Consider the following 19,704-nt stretch of genomic DNA (forward strand, 5'->3'; position numbering starts at 1 on the left):
TGTTCTTTCTTTTATTAATGTGTTGTATCACATTGATTGATTTGCGGATGTTGAACCAACCTTGCAGCCCTGGAATAAATCCCACTTGGTCGTGGTGAATAATCCTTTTAATGTACTGTTGAATCCTATTGGCTAGTATTTTGGTGAGAATTTTTGCATCTGTGTTCATTAAGGATATTGGTCTGTAGTTCTCTTTTTTGATGGGATCCTTGTCTGGTTTGGGGATCAAGGTGAGGCTGGCCTCATAAAATGAGTTTGGAAGTTTTCCTTCCATTTCTATTTTTTGGAACAGTCTCAGGAGAATAGGAATTAGTTCTTCTTTAAATGTTTGGTAGAATTCCCCCGGGAAGCCGTCTGGCCCTGGGCTTTTGTTTGTTTGGAGATTTTTGATGACTGTTTCAATCTCCTTACTGGTTATGGGTCTGTTCAGGCTTTCTATTTCTTCCAGGTTCAGTTGTGGTAGTTTATATGTCTCTAGGAATGCATCCATTTCTTCCAGATTGTCAAATTTGTTGGCATAGAGTTGCTCATAATATGTTCTTATAATTGTCTGTATTTCTTTGGTGTTAGTTGTGATCTCTCCTCTTTCATTCATGATTTTATTTATTTGGGTCCTTTCTCTTCTCTTTTTGATAAGTCTGGCCAGGGGCTTATCAATCTTATTAATTCTTTCAAAGAACCAGCTCCTAGTTTCGTTGATTTGTTCTATTGTTTTTTTGGTTTCTATTTCATTGATTTCTGCTCTGATCTTTATGATTTCTCTTCTCCTGCTGGGTTTAGGGTTTCTTTCTTGTTCTTTCTCCAGCTCCTTTAGGTGTAGGGTTAGGTTGTGTACCTGAGACCTTTCTTGTTTCTTGAGAAAGGCTTGTACCGCTATATATTTTCCTCTCAGGACTGCCTTTGTTGTGTCCCACAGATTTTGAACTGTTGTATTTTCATTATCATTTGTTTCCATGAATTTTTTCAATTCTTCTTTAATTTCCTGGTTGACCCATTCATTCTTTAGAAGGATGCTGTTTAGTCGCCATATATTTGGGTTCTTTCCAAATTTCCTCTTGCGATTGAGTTCTAGCTTCAGAGCATTGTGGTCTGAAAATATGCAGGGAATGATCCCAATTTTTTGATAACAGTTAAGACCTGATTTAGAACCAAGGATGTGATCTATTCTGGAGAATGTTCCATGTGCACTAGAGAAGAATGTGTATTCTGTTGCTTTGGGATGAAATGTTCTGAATATATCTGTGATGTCCATCTGGTCCAGTGTGTCATTTAAGGCCTTTATTTCCTTGTTGATCTTTTGCTTGGATGATCTGTCCATTTCAGTGAGGGGAGTGTTAAAGTCCCCTACTATTATTGTATGATTGTCGATGTGTTTCTTTGATTTTGTTATTAATTGGTTTATATAGTTGGCTGCTCCCACATTAGGGGCATAGATATTTACAATTGTTAGATCTTCTTGTTGGACAGATCCTTTGAGTATGATATAGTGTCCATCTTCATCTCTTATTATAGTCTTTGGTTTAAAATCTAAGTGATCTGATATAAGGATTGCCACTCCTGCTTTCTTCTGATGTCCATTAGCATGGTAAATTCTTTTCCACCCTCTCACTTTAAATCTGAAAGTGTCTTCGGGTTTAAAATGAGTTTCTTGTAGGCAACATATAGATGGGTTTTGTTTTTTTATCCATTCTGATACCCTGTGTCTTTTGATTGGGGCATTTAGCCCATTAACATTCAGGGTAACTATTGAGAGATATGAATTTAGTGCCATTGTATTGCCTGTAAGGTGACTGCTATTGTATATTGTTTCTGTTCCTTTCTGATCTACTACTTTTAGGTTCTCTCTTTGCTTAGAGGACCCCTTTCAATATTTCCTGTAGAGCTGGCTTGGTGTTTGCAAATTCTTTCAGTTTTTGTTTGTCCTGGAAGCTTTTAATCTCTCCTTCTATTTTCAATGATAGCCTAGCTGGATATAGTATTCTTGGCTGCATGTTTTTCTCGTTTAGTACTCTGAATATATCATGCCAGCTCTTTCTGGCCTGCCAGGTCTCTGTGGATAAGTCTGCTGCCAATCTAATATTTTTACCATTGTATGTTACAGACTTCTTCTCCCGGGCTGCTTTCAGGATTTTCTCTTTGTCACTAAGACTTGTAAATTTGACTATTAGGTGACGGGGTGTGGACCTATTCTTATTGATTTTGAGTGGGGTTCTCTGAACCTCCTGGATTTTGATGTTTGTTCCCTTTGCCATATTGGGGAAATTCTCTCCAATAATTCTCTCCAATATACCTTCTGCTCCCCTCTCTCTTTCTTCTTCTTCTGGAATCCCAATTATTCTAATGTTGTTTCGTCTTATGGTGTCACTTATCTCTCGAATTCTGCCCTCGTGGTCCAGTAGTTGTTTGTCCCTCTTTTGTTCAGCTTCCTTATTCTCTGTCATTTGGTCTTCTATATCGCTAATTCTTTCTTCTGCCTCATTTATCCTAGCAGTGAGAGCCTCCATTTTTGATTGCACCTCATTAATAGCTTTTTTTATTTCAACTTGATTAGATTTTAGTTCTTTTATTTCTCCAGAAAGGGCTTTTATATCTCCCGAGAGGGTTTCTCTAATATCTTCCATGCCTTTTTCGAGCCCGGCTAGAACCTTGAGAATCGTCATTCTGAACTCTAAATCTGACATATTACCAATGTCTGTATTGATTAGGTCCTTAGCCTTTGGTACTGCCTCTTGTTCTTTTTTTTGTGGTGAATTTTTCCGCCTTGTCATTTTGTCCAGATAAGAGTATATGAAGGAGTAAGTAAAATACTAAAAGGGTGGCAACAACCCCAGGAAAATATGCTTTAGCCAAATCAGAAGAGATCCCAAATCGTGAGGGGGGGGGGAAGGCGATAAAAAGAGGTTCAGAAAGAAAAAAAATAAAATAAAATAAAAAAGAAAAAAGAAACAAATAAAAAAAAAAACCAATAATGAAAAAAATATAAAAAGGAAAAAATATATATATATTGGATAAACTAGTTAAAAAACGTTAAAAAAGAAAAGGGTAAAAGTTTAAAAAAATTTAGCAGAAGAAGAGAAAAAAATTGAAAAAGAAAAAAAAATTAAATTAACTGCAAGGCTAAAGAATCATGGGGAGAAAGCCATGAGTTCCGTGCTTTGCTTTCTCCTCCTCTGGAATTCCGCTGCTCTCCTTGGTATTGAAACTGCCCTCCTTGGTAGGTGAACTTGGTCCCGGCTGGGTTTCTTGTTGATCTTCTGGGGGAGGGGCCTGTTGTAGTGATTCTCAAGTGTCTTTGCCCCAGGCGGAGTCGCACCGCCCTTACCAGGGGCCGGGCTGAGTAATCCGCTCGGGTTTGCTTTCGGGAGCTTTTGTTCCCTGAGCGCTTTCCGTAGAGTCCGGAGGACGGGAATGAAGATGGCGGCCTCCCAGTCTCCGGCCCGGAGGAGCCGAGAGCTCGGGGCCCCACTCCTCAGTGCGCCCTCAGGGAACAGCGTCCAATTACTCCCGTCTGCCTGGCCTCCAGCCGCGCTCCGAGCTGACCGAGCCTGCGACCGGTTCAAGGTAAGCCCGAGCTGTGAGCTCACTCCTCGGCTCTGTCTCTGTAGCCGGCTTCCCTGTTCTAATACCTGCGAGCTCTGCGACACTCAGACACCCCGATACTTCTGTGACCCTGCGGGACCTGAGGCCACACTGGCCCCGCGTGGGCTTCACCCCAGTTAAGCCTCTGGAGCGATGTCCCTCAGCGGAACAGACTTTTAAAAGTCCCGATTTTGTGCTCCGTTGCTCCGCCGCTTGCCGGGAGCCGGCCCCTCCCCCCGGGGTCTGTCTTCCCGTCCCTTTGGATTCACTTCTCCGCCAGTCCTACCTTTCAGCAAGTGGTTGATTTTCTGTTTCTAGAATTGCTGTTCTTCTTCTCTTTGATCTCCCGTTGGATTTGTAGGTGTTTGCAATCTTTAGATAAGCTATCTAGCTGATCTCCCGCAACCTGAAGTAGTCTCAGCTGCTACTTCTCCGCCATCTTGACCTGGTTGGCCCCTGTTGAGAGTTATTTTGTGGCCTAACATGTGTTCTATCCTGGAAAATGTTTCATGTACACTTGAAAAGAATGTGTATTCTGCTATTTGGGAATGGAATGCTCTATATCTATTAAGTCTACAAACCCCAACTGGATGAGAATTCTCCCCCGCCCATGATCCTCCCCAACTCTTTTTAGCCCTGAATTTTCTTAGAGTTTTGGTATTATAGGTTTCATTCCTATCCCAACCCATCTCCATCTCATTTCAAGATCAGCCTGAGTCTTGGAAGATTCCTAACCTAGCAGCAGCCTCTAACTTCACCTTCCTCCCCCAAGAGAATGGTATGCAGCAAGCTCAGCTCAGAGAGGCAATTCCACTAACTGTGTGACCTCCAGTTCTCCAAGTTTCCCTCCTATCCAAGGAGAAATGTGTCTGTCTGTACATTACAATGAGGTGGAAAAGTGGAATCCTGAAAATGGTCCATAGGATCACCTGCTCAGGAGGCAGTCAGGGGTTGATGAGGTCAGAGTAGAATGGGCTGGATCTTTAAAAATGCAGCGACATCTCACTCTTCAGGGGTAGAGTGAGAAGTCAGGAAGAGTTCACACACCCAAGAAGCCAGAACCTGGTGAAAGTAGAAGCAGATAGGGTAGAGGCTTCAACTGTTCTGCATGCAAAGTAAGTGCTTGCAAGCTAGACGGTTTGCCCCACCTCTACCTTAGCTGCAGCCCTGCAGAGCTGATGCTCCACACTCTGGATCTACAGCTGAGCAAAGGCATAGACAACTCAAGTCAAGTGATCTCCTAGAAAGAGAACAATAGGGGGAAATGTACGAATGTTAATATCTTAAGACAAGTGGATAAGATATCCATTTCCTATTTTACTTCCTCACCATGTCCACCTCTCTCCCAATCAATAGAGTCACTTAAGAAGTGCCTGCCAGTGTCATTGTTTTCCCACTTCCAGTGAATCAGGGAATCTAGAGCACAAAAATTAGAAAGTTCACACTCTCCATTCCTATCTTTGGCAATAAGCACACTGAATTCTTCCCAGGCTGCGTGGAATTTCTCACCTAAAGAATTCCAGGAAAAACCTTACTGTCAGAAAGTGCATCCTAGTATGTTACCCAACCTTCAGTTTAAAATCCCATGTTCTGTCCTCAAAGGAGGTGAGGATGTGTGGCCTCCTTCTCTGTTGAGGGCTCATTAAGTAGTTTCCAGATTTTATCTATTAGAAGTGATGCTGCTTTTGGTGTCAATATAAATGTATTTCTGTTTAACATGTACCTAGGAGTGAAAATGCTGGGTCACCAGTTATTTTTATGATTCAATCAGATTTTGTCATGCAGTTTTTCAAACTGGTTGTACCAATTTACACTCCCACTGGAGGTGTGCAAAATTTCTAGCTGCTTTTACACCCTTACCAGCACAGGCCTGTCTATCTTGATAGTTTTAGCCATTCTCATGGGGAATGTAGTGGTGTTTCATTTAGTTTAAATTTGCACTTCCACGGTGATTTATGAAGTCAAGCTTCTTTATCTAGTTCATTTGGCACTCGGTTATCTAGTTTTGTAAATTACCTGTTCAGTTATTTCACCTATTTTCCCAATGGGTTGTCAGTCTTTTTTTAATGACTTTTAAAAATCTTATATTCTGGTTATGGGTCCTTTCTCACCCACGTGTATGGAAAATATCTCATCACCCTGTGGTTTGCCTGTTTACTCTTATACTGGTATGTTTTAAGGAACAGTTCTCAAAATAATAACCTGACAGTCCTAAAACCTCAGATTCAGAACTTCCAGCCCATTCTACTCTGACCTCATCAACCCCTGACTGCCTCCTGAGCAGGTGATCCCATGGACTATTTTCAGGATTCCACTTTTCCACCTCATTGTAATGTACAGACAGACACATTTCTCCTTGGATAGGAGGGAAACTTGGAGAACTGGAGGTCAATAGGGTGGGGAATGAATGATCTTAGTGTTTGCAGAACTGTGCTGCCTTTCAAGCTAAATGATACTGAAATCACACAAATTCTGGCAGTCTCTGGATCTTTCCATAACCTTGTCCCATCTTGGTTCATTAGCATAAGCTTTTCGAAGCCAAAGAGAGGGTTCAAAAGTGCTTACTAGTAAATTACCTGACTCCTTTATGCATCATGGTGAAGAAAGTTCACTTATATAATGCCCCTTCACCAAAGAGGAAATACTAATTTGAACTTTTAAAGTTTCTTCCCCACTTCCTCTATTTGGTGTATGAATCAATAACACAACTACATCATCACCTACCCCTGGGCCTGTGGCTTTGATGCTCTTCCCTCCATGGTGACTTTCCATCTGCCTTTAACTGGACCTATGTCCCTCCTCTGTGCCAGGCCAGGCCCCATGGTGTGCTTCAGGATTGTGCTTTGGTAAGTCACCAAGTGTGAGCTTTCCCTCTTGGGCACCAAAGGTTCTAAGTCATTTATGGGACTTCTTGTTTTACTTTTTTGGATTCACGTGGGTGTTATGGCTGGAGCTTGAAATGAGTGTGTGCACATGGGTGTGCTTGACAGAAATATGGTGTGGTGGGGGGCCTCCCTGTTGTTCCCATCCCATTTTCCTTGGTACTTGGAAGGGCAGGTCTTCAAAGTATCAGAGCTAAATTAGGGAGGCAGAAAAATCACATTCTGAGACCCACGGACATGTTTACCCTGTCAAATAAGATTTCACTACTCATCAGGCTGTCTCAAAACGAAAATGAAGTTATAGAAGGAAAGAAGGCTTTAGGTAGGGGGTAAGCTGGAGGGATCAGGGAAATGGGAAAAGGCAGTTCTGTGTATTTTGCTCAGAAAAAGGGAATGGGCTTTTACAAAAAGATATATTATTATGAAGTCTCAGTGTTTTCTTAGAAGCAGTCAACCATGACCAGTCTCCTACTCTGGTCAAGAGGCTTTGCTCTGAGTGTTCGAAGCCTTTTATAGAACTGGCTATTCCCCCTTCTGCCTGCATCCTCTCTCTGTTGGGGGTGAGGAGGGTCTGTTTTGGGTCTGACTGGTCCTTGGGGATGGTTTGAAGGCTCAAATCCATTCTCCCTGTTCTATAACTCTCTCTTTGACCCACCTCCCCAGGGCCGGTCACCCATGCCAGTGATGGAAAACCTTTTCCTCCAATAACAGAGAATTATGGGGGTGGGGAGAGGGTCACTAGACCCCCCAGACTCAACTCAGTCTCAGCCACTATTACCTGCTACACTTAGAAGGAACAAGTCTGGGCGTACATTTTACTTCAGTTTACAATTTCTGAGTCGATTTATTTTTTGTTTTAAACTTGGTCCCAGTAGTTTGCTTGTTTGTTTGTTTTCATTGAACCAGAAAAGCAAAACCACTCCTAAATACGATCTCTTCCTAGACAGAGTTTGTGGGAGTTTGACCCTGTGAGGAAGACCCTTGTTCGCTCAGTGTTCTTCCTTCCCCCCACGTCACTGTTGCCTGTGTGTTTATGAATGGCCATTTGGACAAGTGAAAAAGTCCAGTGGTCATACCAAAGGCAGGATCAGGATGGTCTAGTACCTGGGTATACTCCAGAGGAAAGGCTTTTAAGGGCAAATCACTACCTTATAAAAGGACCAGACCTTGGTGGACTTGAATGGATAAAGTCCCAGTGCTTTCTAGCTTGGGACCCATGATCTGAACAGAAGAAAGCAAATGAAGAGGAGAGAGTGAAAAACTGGCTGACTAGGGGACAGGGTGGTAGAGGACCCAGACCTAACAGAGTCACACTCGATGCTTGGGGACCCCAGAAAACTAGCCTAAGATGCTGGGACCCCAGGGCTAGATGTGGAGGAACAGAGTGTCCATAAGTGCAAAGCTGCTATTTCCTCTTAGATGTAGGCAGAGACCAAGAAGAAAGCACTGACGGCCTGTTTTATAGGGTATAATGTATCACACCTAACCTTTAGAATCATAGGACAGGTTTTTTTATCCCTATTAAACAATTGAGGATATTGAGGTTCAGAAAGGTTACGAAGCTTGCGTAGAATCACCCTGCTAGCAAGAGCAAAACAGAGAGATGCAAACCCACGTCCACTTGGAGCTCCTTTCTCCGTCCCACTGTAATATCACCAGCAGGGCTGTGGTTGGGTTCTAATCAAGTAGACAGGAAAATAAAATTCATTTCAAGTGCCAGGTGGGGTATGTTCACACAACAAATGGTGCCTAATACTATTACTGACAATCACAGATTCGAGAGGCCAGGGTCCCAGACACTGAACGTGCTGGTCCACAGCTGTACACTAAAGGTATATTTGAAGTTTAGGGTATGAACCTTGACTTTCTGCTGAGCTGAGCATTAGCTAAGTTCAGTGCCGGGACTGGAACCCACCCTCTGTAGACCCACACCACCCATGCGAAGTGTCTCAGAGCTCCCACAACACCACCACTCTCTAGCACCATGGAAGCCACAGCTTGGCAAAGCAGCCTGTTCCGATGTTCTCGAGCTGTTGTGAGCTAGTCCTTCATGCTTTGCTGAAACCTGCTTCCCTGGTCTCTCTCATTCCCTGGAATCAGTCCCACTCCGGCCTGAAGTCTCTCCCCCTCTTTGAAGCGTCACTCATCGACTATTTGAAGACTACTGTGTCCCTACTCTGTTGTGCCTTTCTCAGATAAGTGTCTCCTGACCCCTCAAGTGGGGAATGGTTTCTCAGCCCTGCTCATCATCCTGGTCTGCTGGGTCTTGATGCACCTGGTCAGTGGGCCAGGAGCTGGGCCTTCCCCTCCCCCCCGACCACGGCCTGAGTAGCACCAAGGTCCACTGGGCTGCAGCCTCCATTGTCCGGGACTCTGTTGTGCAGCTTATGCAATGGCTATGTCACCACATCATCTTCAGCCTGTAACAAACTGGGGTCCACAGTCCCCTTTGTAAGAGGACTGTAATGCAGCCACCACCCCTCGGCATACCCCACAGCCAGCTGTCTTCATCACAGACACTGGGTCTGCAGGCACAGCTCCCAGGTCTCACAGTGCTGGACAGCAGGTCATCAGAGCCGGGGACACGAGCTTATCTAAAGTGTCCCTCTGCTCTCTGGATCCCTTTTGCTTTGTAGGCTTCCGTGCCCTCAGCCCTGTTTACTCATCACTTTGAAGCTGCAGGGTGTTTTTCCGGTAAAAAGGGGAAAGAAAGAGGGGCATCACTACATTGCAAGGTTTTAGTCACTCTGAGGTCAGGCCTTCTTTCTGCTTTCAGTGAAGGCAGTAACCACGTTTCCAGGGAGTGAAACTCTGAGCGACCGCTCTGTAAGGAGGAAATGGGGGGCGCCTGGGTGGCTCAGTGGGTTAAAGTCTCGGCCTTCGGCTCGGGTCATGATCTCAAGGTCCTGGGATCGAGCCCTGCATTGGGCTCTCTGCTCAGCAGGGAGCCCGCTTTCCCCCCTCCCACCGCCTCTCTGCCTACTTGTGATCTCTGTCTGTCAGATAAATAAATAATCTTAAAAAAAAAAAAAAGAGGAAATGGCTGTCGTGGTTCCTATCATATAGAAAGAATCAGGAATGGAAGGCTATTGGGATTCAAACAGTGCACCCAAGTTCACACGGAAAGAGATGGGTTCATGAGTCAAGTTCAGGTCCTGGGATTCCAAATCCTGCATGCTTCCTACTACACCAAACTCGGAGGAAAAGATGTGTATAGATGGGGCCAGGGGGAGATGGAGGGGATGGCAAGAAAGACTCTCCTTCTGCACATACCGAGAGCCTGTGGCTGAGCTAGCCCCAAGCTGAGCAGAGAAGTGAAGCTGAAAGCCTCCATCTGGTCCCAGGCCGTGTAGACAACAAGTGTGACATCGTGTGAGTCACATGCCAAGCAGCCACATCTCAAGCCCCCAGTGAGAGGGTCTCCACCCACAAAGGATGCAGCAGGGCCTGAGGACAGCTGGCCTGACTGTGCTTGGCCATGTGCCACTCCTTGCTTCACACCTTGTCCCAAAGTCTAGAACACTCTCCACCATTTCGTGTCCAGCTGTGCCGCCCATCCCGTGGGCTACTCACGCCCATCTAACCTCATCTGCCATCATTTCGTGGGTTGGCCTGTCTTCCCAGGCTACTTTTGCTCCTCATTCATTTAAAAGCATTAGGGGCACTGGCTGGCTTCGTCGCGGGAGCATGTGACTCTTGATCTCACAGGCATGAGTTCAGGTCCCACACTGGGGCATGGACCCTACTTAAAAATTTTATTTTTAATTAAATAAAAATAAAAATTCTGCTCTGAGCAGCCTAGTTCACTCAGGAGAGCGTGTGACTCTTGATCTCAGGGTTGTGAGTTCAAGCCCCGCATTAGGTATAGAGATTACTTAAAAATAAGATCCTAAAAAATAATAACAAAATGATAAATAGACAGACAGACAGCTAGAAGCATTAGGGGCGCATATAAAGAATTGCAAGCTCAGTGTTTGTCATCCCCCAACTGATGGAGCCACCAGGCCGGGTCCCTCATCCTTTCATGATTTCTCACCTCCTTTGCCTGTCACTTCCATGCTGGGCCCTCCAGAGCCCTGTGGACAGATCAGGCCGCCAGACGGCACGGTCTGCCTTAGCTGTCTGAGTTCTGCAGGTGCAGATAGGAGCTCAGACACCGCCCCCTGCCCCTTGCAAGGGTCTACTCTTCTGTCTCCTACTTCATATGCCCTGTCCCACGTGGCTGGGCACAGAGGAAAGCCTGCGAGTGTTTGTTAACAGAGGCTTGTGGAACACAGACTATTCCTGGCACAGATCCCAGGCGCAGGTGACGTGACTGTGAAGAAGACAGGCAGAGTCCATGCTCTCGCGGAGTTTACATTCTAGACAGGGGGGCGGGGTAACAAGTAGGCAATTTACAGAATAAGATAACTTCAAACAAAGCCAAGTGCTCTGATGATAACACAGTGGGGGGGTTGTAATAGTGATTGAGGAGGATTATTTCAACTGTGGGTCCCAGAAAGACAGACCTAAGGTTGTGACATTTGAACTTAGATAGGGCAGAGGATTCTAAGCACTGGGTCCAACATAAAAGCTGGTGGCTGGGGGGCTGGGGGATGGAGTGGCTGGAGGGCTGAGTGGCTAGGGGCCTGGGGAGCTGTGGGGCTGGGTGTTTGGGTGGCTGGGAGTCTGGGGAGCTGGGAAGCTGGCAGGCTGGGGGGTTTGGGGGCTGCATGGTTGGGGGGCTGAGGGCTGAGTGGCTGGGTAGCTAGGTGGTTAGGTAGCTGGGTGGTTAGGTGGCTGAGTTGTTGGGTGTCTGGATGAGTAGGTGCCCAGGGGACTGGGTGGTTGGTTTATTGAATGGGTATGAGCACCCATTCCCGAGGTGACAGGCCTCCTTGTGAAAAAGTTCTTCATGCTGCTTACCCTAATTCTATCACTCTGTTCTCTTACAGTTCCCTGTGTTAGACAAACCGATGAGTCTTATATATGTCTTTTCCAACTCCAAATATAACTCTGGCCCAAAGCTTAATTGATGGGCCTTTGGGTCCCCTGGAAACATCTTCAGAGCAGCAGACTAGGCCCATTGCTCAGGAGTCCTGGCTGGTGCCCAGGCAGAAATGGGACCTGGGACCCCACTGGTCTCAGGCTGAGAGTAATTCTAGGTGATTCGGTTCCCAGCAAATGTCTCTGGGCCTCATCTTATTCCCTTGTAAATGGAACTGACCTCTGTCTCCTTCTCTCTGAGTGGCTCTAAAGTCCTATCTATGTTCTCCACTCACCAAGGCCCCGAACTCCCTTCTGTCCCTTGTGTGTTCAGAGAAGGCAGCTTTGTCCCTCAGCTCTCTTTGTCTTCCAGTCCCTCCTGACCTCCACGGAGCTTCCTATCAAGTAGGAATAACCCTGGCCTATGAACATCTTGATGGCCAGGGACACGTTCTGTGGTGCCAGGCTGGGGTGAGGGGTGCTGGGCAGGACGCAAACCCATGGTCCGCACTGCTAGAAAGAGCAGCGGCAAAAGCAAGGCTCAACCTTAAGTTCTGCGTGAGCCTCCAGTGGGGGGTGGAAGGGGGTCCTAAGGGCCCAGAGAGACCCAGGCAAAGGCTATTCTGGGGCTCCCATCCTTTCCCCACCATTGCTCTCAGCTCTCAGGCCTGGCTCCTGAGGCTGTCTGGGACCAGCGGTGTCTGGTTTGTCAAAGAAGTATGGCCTGGGGACAGGCCGGCCTGGGACTGCCCTGCAGAGGGTGCTGGGCCCCTGGGAGCTTGTCTCTTGTCCACATCAGACCATAGAATGCATTTTAGGAATGAGGACAGACAGGACAGGTCTCTCCCCAGAACGGTGGTGGAAGTGAAACTCCCTGCAGGGATGGGAGCTGGGCCTGGGGGCGTGGACAGGAGAAGCAGGAGCGAGCCCAGGCAGGGGCACTCCCCACGTCCCTGCCTCCGGCTTCTGGCTGGTGGGCTGTGTGCAGCTGTGCTCGGAAGTGGAAGCTGCACAGAGTTGCCCTGGGGCAGCCAGGCGGTGAGGAGCCCATCTGGGGGGAGAGAACTGGGTCAGAAGGAAGGAGGTAGAACAACGGACAGAAAGAATTTAACTGAACCCAAGCTGGGCGATGTTGGAAGGGCAGCTGGAAAGGAGCTGAGGAGGAGGTAGAAGGGAAGACCAGAGAGAAGGTTCAGGAAGAGTGGGGGAGGGGAGGGGACTAGAAGAGCAGGGAAGAGGAAGGAGGGAGGAGGAGGAGGGGAAAGGAAAGCGGAGACCCTTCCTCGGTCTGGCACGAAGGCCCAGGGGACGGAGTGGCCATGTAGGTGCTGTCCAGGAACCTCTATCCCCAGGGGAGGCCTGAGGCTAGGGGATGGAGGGAGAAAATGGGCTGATGGGATCCCATTCCTGTGTTTCACAGGCTAGTTGTACCTCCGAACCTTGCCAAACCCCACGTTTGAGGGCAACATCCTGACTCTGCAGTGCCAAGGATGGAGGAATGTAGCTCTGTCCCTAGCCAAGTTCTACAAAGACGGGAAATCACTCCATGACCCAAAGGCCAAACGGTTTCTGCCCATGGGGACAGCAACACTGGAAAGCAACGGCCAGTACAGCTGCACTGGGAAAGCAACCTTCCTCCCGCACCTAGGCACACAAAGGTCAGATATGACCACGTTTCAAGTCCAAGATGAGTCACCAGCTTCCAGGGGTCGGGGGAGTGGGGGCTGGGGTGCTGCTCAGGGATCTGGTCACTAGAGGCCAGCAGCTCTCCCTCTGCCTGCCCCAAATGCTGAGCCAATCACAGAGACCTGAGATGTCCACCATGCTGTCCAAATGCCCACCCCCATGGGGCACATCTGGAGCCCAGGGAAGGAGGGGGATGCCCTGGGCCGTGGAAGCACCCTGAACCAGCCCAGCCACTCAGTCCCAGAGACCCTGGGCCAGACCCTGCCCTCTGGGGACCAGATGACTGACAAGACCTTCTGGCTCTGGTTCAGGCAGTGTGGGGTACAGCTCAGAGGTGGGTCCTGGGGGACAAGGACAGTGTCTCCCATGGGACACGGGGCTGTGGCCTGGGATGTGTCCCAGCTTACACCCCCACCCCTGGGGACTCAGGATTCAGGAGTCCCCGCTGAGCCTGGGCCTGCTTCTCCCCAGAGCTGTTCCCACCTCCAGTGCTGTGCACCGTCCCTTGTCCCGAGCTCCGTGAGGGGAGCCCGCCGACCCTGAGATGCCAGACGGAGCTGCACCCCCGGAGGTCGGCCTCGAGTCTCCTCTTCTCCTTCCACAAAGATGGGCGCACCTCACAGAACCAGGGTCCCACTCAGAGCTCTGCCTCCCAGAAACCTGGGAGGGAGCCTCTGGGCTTTACTGGTCTCAGGCCACCACGGAGGGTAGCAGGTCCAGAAACAGAGCCCCCAGCTGGAGGTGAGGGTACAAGGTAAGTGGGGAGGAAAGGGAGACACTCCCCAGGGATCTGAGCTTCAGGTAATAGGAACCCAGGGCCCGTAGAAAGGGGTCCCCAGGGGAGGAGGGGCCAGGAGCCTGGGAAAGTAGAGCTGAGCCTCCCACCCCGCGTGCTGCCCAGCTCCTGTGTCCCAGCCCCTGAGACCCAGGTCCACAGGCCTTGCTGTGGGGACGCAGTGGAGCTCCTCTGTGAGACCCAGAATGGCTCCCCTCTGATCCTGTACTCATTCCACCTGAACGGGAAGATCCTGGGGAACCAGGGGGCTCCCCATGGAAGAGCCGCCCCCTTCCCCTTCACTGTGATGTCAGACCAGGATGCTGGGAACTACTCTTGCCAGGTGGAGAATGGTGTCTCCAATGAGACAAGTGAGCCCAGGACGCTCTCCCTAGATGGTATGTCTTGTCCCCCACCCGGGCTCTGAGCCCCAGGAAGCAGGCAGGGGTCAGGTCTCCCACTCTGTGCCCCACCCCCCACACTCTGCACTGCATGAGGGAGCATGGACCCTGCTTGGGTATCTGTGCACTGAACCTGGAGGGGAAGAGAGAGCTCCATGGGGGGCAGGGGTGGGTCCATGGTCCTCAGTGGTGTTGCCTGCCGAGCTGGTGTCCCCTGGACCACCCTCATTCTGTCTACAAGCCTCCTTTGGGCCACACAGTTCCCCCAATGCCAGCCATTCTGCCTCCTCCGTGCCCGTCTGGGGTGCATTTCTGAATTCCATCCTCAGTGCTCGTGGTCACCCCACCTCACCCCTGGGTCCTCGGGGCTTGTCTGCCATCAGCAGCAGCCCCTGGCTGGTTCCTTGTCTATCTGCGAGCCTCCCTGGTGTGCTGGTCGTTGCCACTGCACTTGTGGCTTACTTCAGACCCTGGGGAAAAACTGGTCAGTGACCTCTGTGACTTTCTTAGTGGCTGAGTCCCTGTGCCAGGCACCCCAGCCTTTAAAGAGCCAGCATCTCAGGGGACCAGCTGCTTCCTCTTCGGGTGCTGGGTGGGAGGAGGGACTTCTCTTTGCGTGTCACACAAAGGAGCCCATGGAGGGACTCTAACAGCTTCCAAAACACGCACACAGAGAGACACACTGTCTCACACCCACAGTCACGCAGAGATGCACAAAGCCACGACCGCAAACCTGGGCCTGAAAGGAGGATCAAACACAGGAACTTTCACCAGCCAAATGCAGTGCACATTGGAGTCCTTCATGTCTGAGAGACACTCTGGCTGTTGAATATGCCAGGAAAACCCCAGGCCACCAGCTCACAGTCAGACCAGAGCTCTGCTGAGCAGAGGAAAGGAGGGAATGAGAACCCCAGTGCCCATCTCTGTGCTCATGAGCACGCACCCATCTTGTCCGGTCCTGGGACCAAGGGAGGGCTCAGTGGACATTCACTCATGAGAAAGGAAACATGGCAGAGAGGATGGAGCGATGGCCTTCTCCCAACACTGCTGTCTCCTAACTCTGTGACTTTGGGCCCGTTCACTCTAAGAGTCCTCCAGTGTCTCCCTCTTGGGGTCATTGTCTTTCGGCGAAGGAGATGACACCTACGTGCTACCTAACATGTTGGGCTGATACCTCGTGGGGCTTGGTACATTCTCCCTCTGGTCTACGTGGATTCCGGACCCTCCCCCGCTCCCGTCCGGTCATGACGATGAAGCAGGAATTGGGGGGCTTTCACAGCAATCACCTTGGGTAGCTCTACACACGCTCTTATTCTAACCTTTCTTCACCTCAGGCCACATTTCAGGGAAGGGCTACCGATGCCAAAGCTTTCTGGTGCCAGCTTGTTCTCCAACCCGCCTACAGAGACTCAAGTCAGCCCCAGCGTCTCCCCTCCCCCCACCCAGGGGTATCATTCTTATTTTCCACCTGCCGGGGGAGAAAGGGGCTGCTGTCGTAGACCGCCAAAGCTACGTTTACTTGTTCAAGTCGACAGTTCCTTCTGTTAAGGACTGCGTGATGAGTTTTTCAGGAGCTGGGCCCGGCTACTCCGTGAGAAAGACCACCCCGCCACCCTGCCCAAGTGCTCCTCCCTAGCTGGGCTACCTGAAAGGCCCTCTTCCCAGCACTGCACCCCTGCCCTGCTTACCAGCCCCCACTTAGGGCTCGGGCCAGCCTCCCACTTCCTGTCCCCTTCTAGCTATCTTTGGGCAACAAACCTTCCCTCTAGTTTTTTTTTGGGGGGGGGTCCCTGCCAGCTACCTTGCTTCAAGGCATATCTGTACGGTAGGAGAAAGATGGAGGCAGGTCTGGGGCTAGACGGAGAGGCAGCTGGAGTAGCAGACCAGGAGCTGAAGGTGTGTGACTGCCATCATCCCTGCATCTGCAGCAAAGCCTCCTCCTACTGGCCCAGCCGTCCACCTGGCCTCAGGAACACAGGTGTGTCTGTTCCCGGCCCCTCACGCCCGGGTCAGAGCATTCAAGACAGAGCAGCACAGCAGAGCTGTCTCCCTCCCAGCCCCGGACAAGATGGTGGGGAGCAGTCTCTGGGGAAAGATCCTCAAGAGAAAGAAGCCTCTCTAAGGGAAAGAGAGAACATCCCTCTTCGTGGGAGGCTCTGCCGGTGCCCGGCCCACGCTCCCCGACCCAGCCCCCTCTGCCAACCTGGGAGCAGCGGGGCTCCCCTGTAGTAAGGAACCTGTCTCTCAGGAAAGTTGGGCTCCTGCTGAGCATTCCTGGGCCGCTTCTCTCAGAAACTCCGAGGCACAGAACCTTGAGACTGTCACACAGAAAACAACCTTCAGGCCCCTTTCCAAAGCTTCACAAGAATAACAGGAGATCAACCGCTCCGTTCTTCACACCTAGGTCTGGAAGACACTTAACCACCTCCGGAGAGCACGTCCACTCCCCCACAAACAAAACACGTGCCGCCACCAAAGATACGTGACAGGCTGTATCTCCGAAGGCAATTTTCAAAACATCTGGGCCAACGATGGTGTCACTAGCACCATGTATAGTTACGCAAGGGGCCCACGTCCAAGGAGCACTCGCCTAGGTGTGCCACGGCAGTTTGTCCTTTTTACTACCCGTTGTCACACCCCACGTGAAACAGGTCCGTCGGATTCCCGGAGCTCTTCGGCACATGGCGGCCCAGAAACACGCCCTGACGAATGAGCACGAGGGGATGTTTAACAACCAGGAGCCTCTCGGAATTTCCGTAAATGCCCTGCTGGTTTTATAGGAAGCACCCTTCCCCCAATCCTGCCAGGGATCCTGGTGCCTTCTTGCTGTCAGAGATAATGAACATTTTTTAGGCGCCAGGCATCAACCCCGTGACCCAATCCCTATCCCGGGAGCTAATTTTTTTTTAAAGATTTTATTTATTTATTTGACAGAGAGAGATCACAAGTAGGCAGAGAAGCAGGCAGAGAGAGAGGGGGAAGCAGGCTCCCTGCTGAGCAGAGAGCCCGATGCGGGGCTCGATCCCAGGACCCTGGAATCATGACCTGAGCTGAAGGCAGAGGCTTTAACCCACTGAGCCACCCAGGCGCCCCTGGGAGCTAATTTTTAAAGTCCTGGAAGCACCTGCTTTCCAAGAGGCAGCATGCTCGAGACAAAGCACATAAACCTGGATTAAGAATATGTCCCTCCCCCTTACCTTGTGTGACCTTGGAGAAGTCCCCTCTCCAGCCTCAGTCACCTCATCTACATATGATACTATGACGTCATAGTATCAGCCCTTGCAGGACAGTCGCAAAGAATGTCAGACACCAAAGAGTTAGGAAGAGAGGACTTTTTTGTCATCCAGTTACGTGCTGGTCGCTGGGCTCGGCACTGCGCTGTCAGGTCGACGTCGTATTTGAATTCCCAGGCTCAGCGTGTGGCCAAAGTTACCAGCTTTTCCTTCTTCTGAACAGCAGAAGTGAGTCTGGGCCCTCTCCATGCAGGGGTGTGACCCCTCCTTTCTGACCCTGCTTCCTCCCAGTTTGTAATTCCCCTGGAACCACTCTACCCTCCGGGATATTTTTCAGAGGAAACATCCTGTAACAATCAGCCGTGTCCAGACCTATGAATTAGCCTCTTAAAAACACTAGCCTGAGACCTCCGGCAGCCTCCACTGACTTTCTTTCTCTCAGACTCTCTACTCCCACTGTCCAGCCTGCTCTCAGAGGGAACTCAGAATTGTGCCTTTGTATCTCCTAGGGCGCCTTCCGACCCAGAGCCCGCCCCCAGCTCCAGGTGGAGAGCAGCCCCCGTTGTATGGAAATGGTAAGGACTTGCAGCTGGACCTTGCTTGCTTGGTCTGTCCCTGAAGATGGAGAAGGAGTCTGAACGGGAACGAGGAGAAGGAAGCCCCGCGAGCCCCAAGCCTTGGGAACCAGTCATCGGGGCAGGAAGCGGGTGGCTTCGGGGGGGAGCGTGAGGAGCTGGTGCTCTGGAGCTGGTGAAGGGACAGGGAAGTGGGAGGGGAGACTCGGCCTCCAGAGGGAGGGCAGGGAGGGCTTAGACGGGGGTTGGCAAACTCTGGCCCATGGGTCGAATCCAGTCCTCCAAGTACTTTCGTAAAGAACATTATTATGTATCAACAGAGCGGAGCCATGGCAACAGAGACCGTATGGCCAGCAAAGCCTGAAATATTGACTCTTTGACAGAAGAAGTTTGCCAGCCTCTAGTTTAAACAACGTCAGGGCTGGTGAAGCTGGGAGAGTCCGTGGTGGGGCAGGCAGCTCCCGCCAGCATGGACATCCCGCGTTAACCGCGCCTCCCACTCCTGTCACCGCCCTGCCGGAGCCCCTGACTGGCTTCCCTCCAGACAAGTCCTCAGGACACAGATGTCCGGAGGTGAGAGCGCACGTGGGTCCTATTCAAGCCTCAACCTTCTTTCAGTCACTTGGAGGGAGAACGAGGAAGACGGGATTTACCCTTCAGTGAGTATAGTCCCGAAGGAGCGTGGAGATGAGTGAGCTCGTCCGAACCTGACACGTTTGCTAATGTGAAAGGGAAGTCCGGGGCCTGGGTTGAGGTAGCTGACTACCGTCGACATTACCGGTCTACCACCACCACAATTATCCCTGTCATCTCTGTCCCCACCACAAACACCACTGTGACCACCATAATGACGGTCTTCAACATCGTCTCCCCCACACCACCCCTGCTGCCATCCTAACCGGAGAGGGTTTTTTGCCTTTTTCTGAGCTCTGTGAGGAAACAAAGAAAAGAGAAGGGAACAATGCAGTTTGTCCTTCCCCAGAGTGTAAGTCTCAGCAGGACAGTCCCAGCTCTGAGAGGAGCCAAGAAGACTGTGAGCTTCAGCCACAGATAACCAGAATCAGATGGCAGGGACGGGGAAAGGCCAGTCCTCGCTCCCACAGAGAGGCGGCAACGTGGCGTCGTGGGAGGAGTATGAGTTTCTGAGTCAGTCGGATATGAGTTCAAAACCCGACTACGTACTCTCTGTGTGACTGGGGAGGTCTCTGAGCCTAATCTATAAAGTGCAGATAATGCCTACTTTGCAAGATTGTTATAAATTCCTAGGAATAGGAGGTGGTTCTAGACATCTTAAAGATTGTCTGGTGTGTAATAGGTGTTCGAAGGCAGGAAGCTTTTTGTTTTTGTGTTTGTTTTACTGAGATTTCTATTCCTGGTCTGTAAAATGGGTTTGAATCAGCAGGGGGTTCCTGCTCCCTGCCATGAAGAGCAGTAGGGGAAGTGGACAAACGGGGAGTCTCCTGGACTCGGGGGCACTTTCCCCAGGACTCACGCATTGGTGGGCAGGTAGGAAAGCACACGTGGGCACAGTCCCTTCCAGAGGACAGTTCCAGTGAGAACTTAAACACCAGAAAGAAAGAAAGAAGCCAGCTGTGAATATGTGGTTTT

General features: G+C 50.1%; 1 protein-coding gene across 1 annotated transcript in view; it reads left to right on the top strand.

Annotated features, from left to right (window-relative positions):
- The window catches only part of FCRL6 (Fc receptor like 6), a 34,358-nt gene extending 15,364 nt beyond the window's left edge, over window positions 1–18,994 (top strand). Inside the window, 9 exon segments of the mRNA XM_032845722.1 lie at window positions 12,852–13,084; window positions 13,424–13,446; window positions 13,584–13,742; window positions 13,745–13,819; window positions 13,822–13,866; window positions 14,028–14,285; window positions 14,530–14,772; window positions 18,031–18,096; window positions 18,828–18,994. Of these exon segments, the coding sequence (XP_032701613.1) occupies window positions 12,852–13,084; window positions 13,424–13,446; window positions 13,584–13,742; window positions 13,745–13,819; window positions 13,822–13,866; window positions 14,028–14,285; window positions 14,530–14,772; window positions 18,031–18,096; window positions 18,828–18,994 (1,269 nt within the window).
- Window positions 18,995–19,704: the final 710 nt, after the last annotated feature.

The sequence above is a fragment of the Lontra canadensis genome, unplaced genomic scaffold (assembly GCF_010015895.1).
Source record: "Lontra canadensis isolate GAN:19392208 unplaced genomic scaffold, GSC_riverotter_1.0 scaffold168, whole genome shotgun sequence".
Taxonomy (NCBI): Eukaryota; Metazoa; Chordata; class Mammalia; order Carnivora; family Mustelidae; genus Lontra; species Lontra canadensis.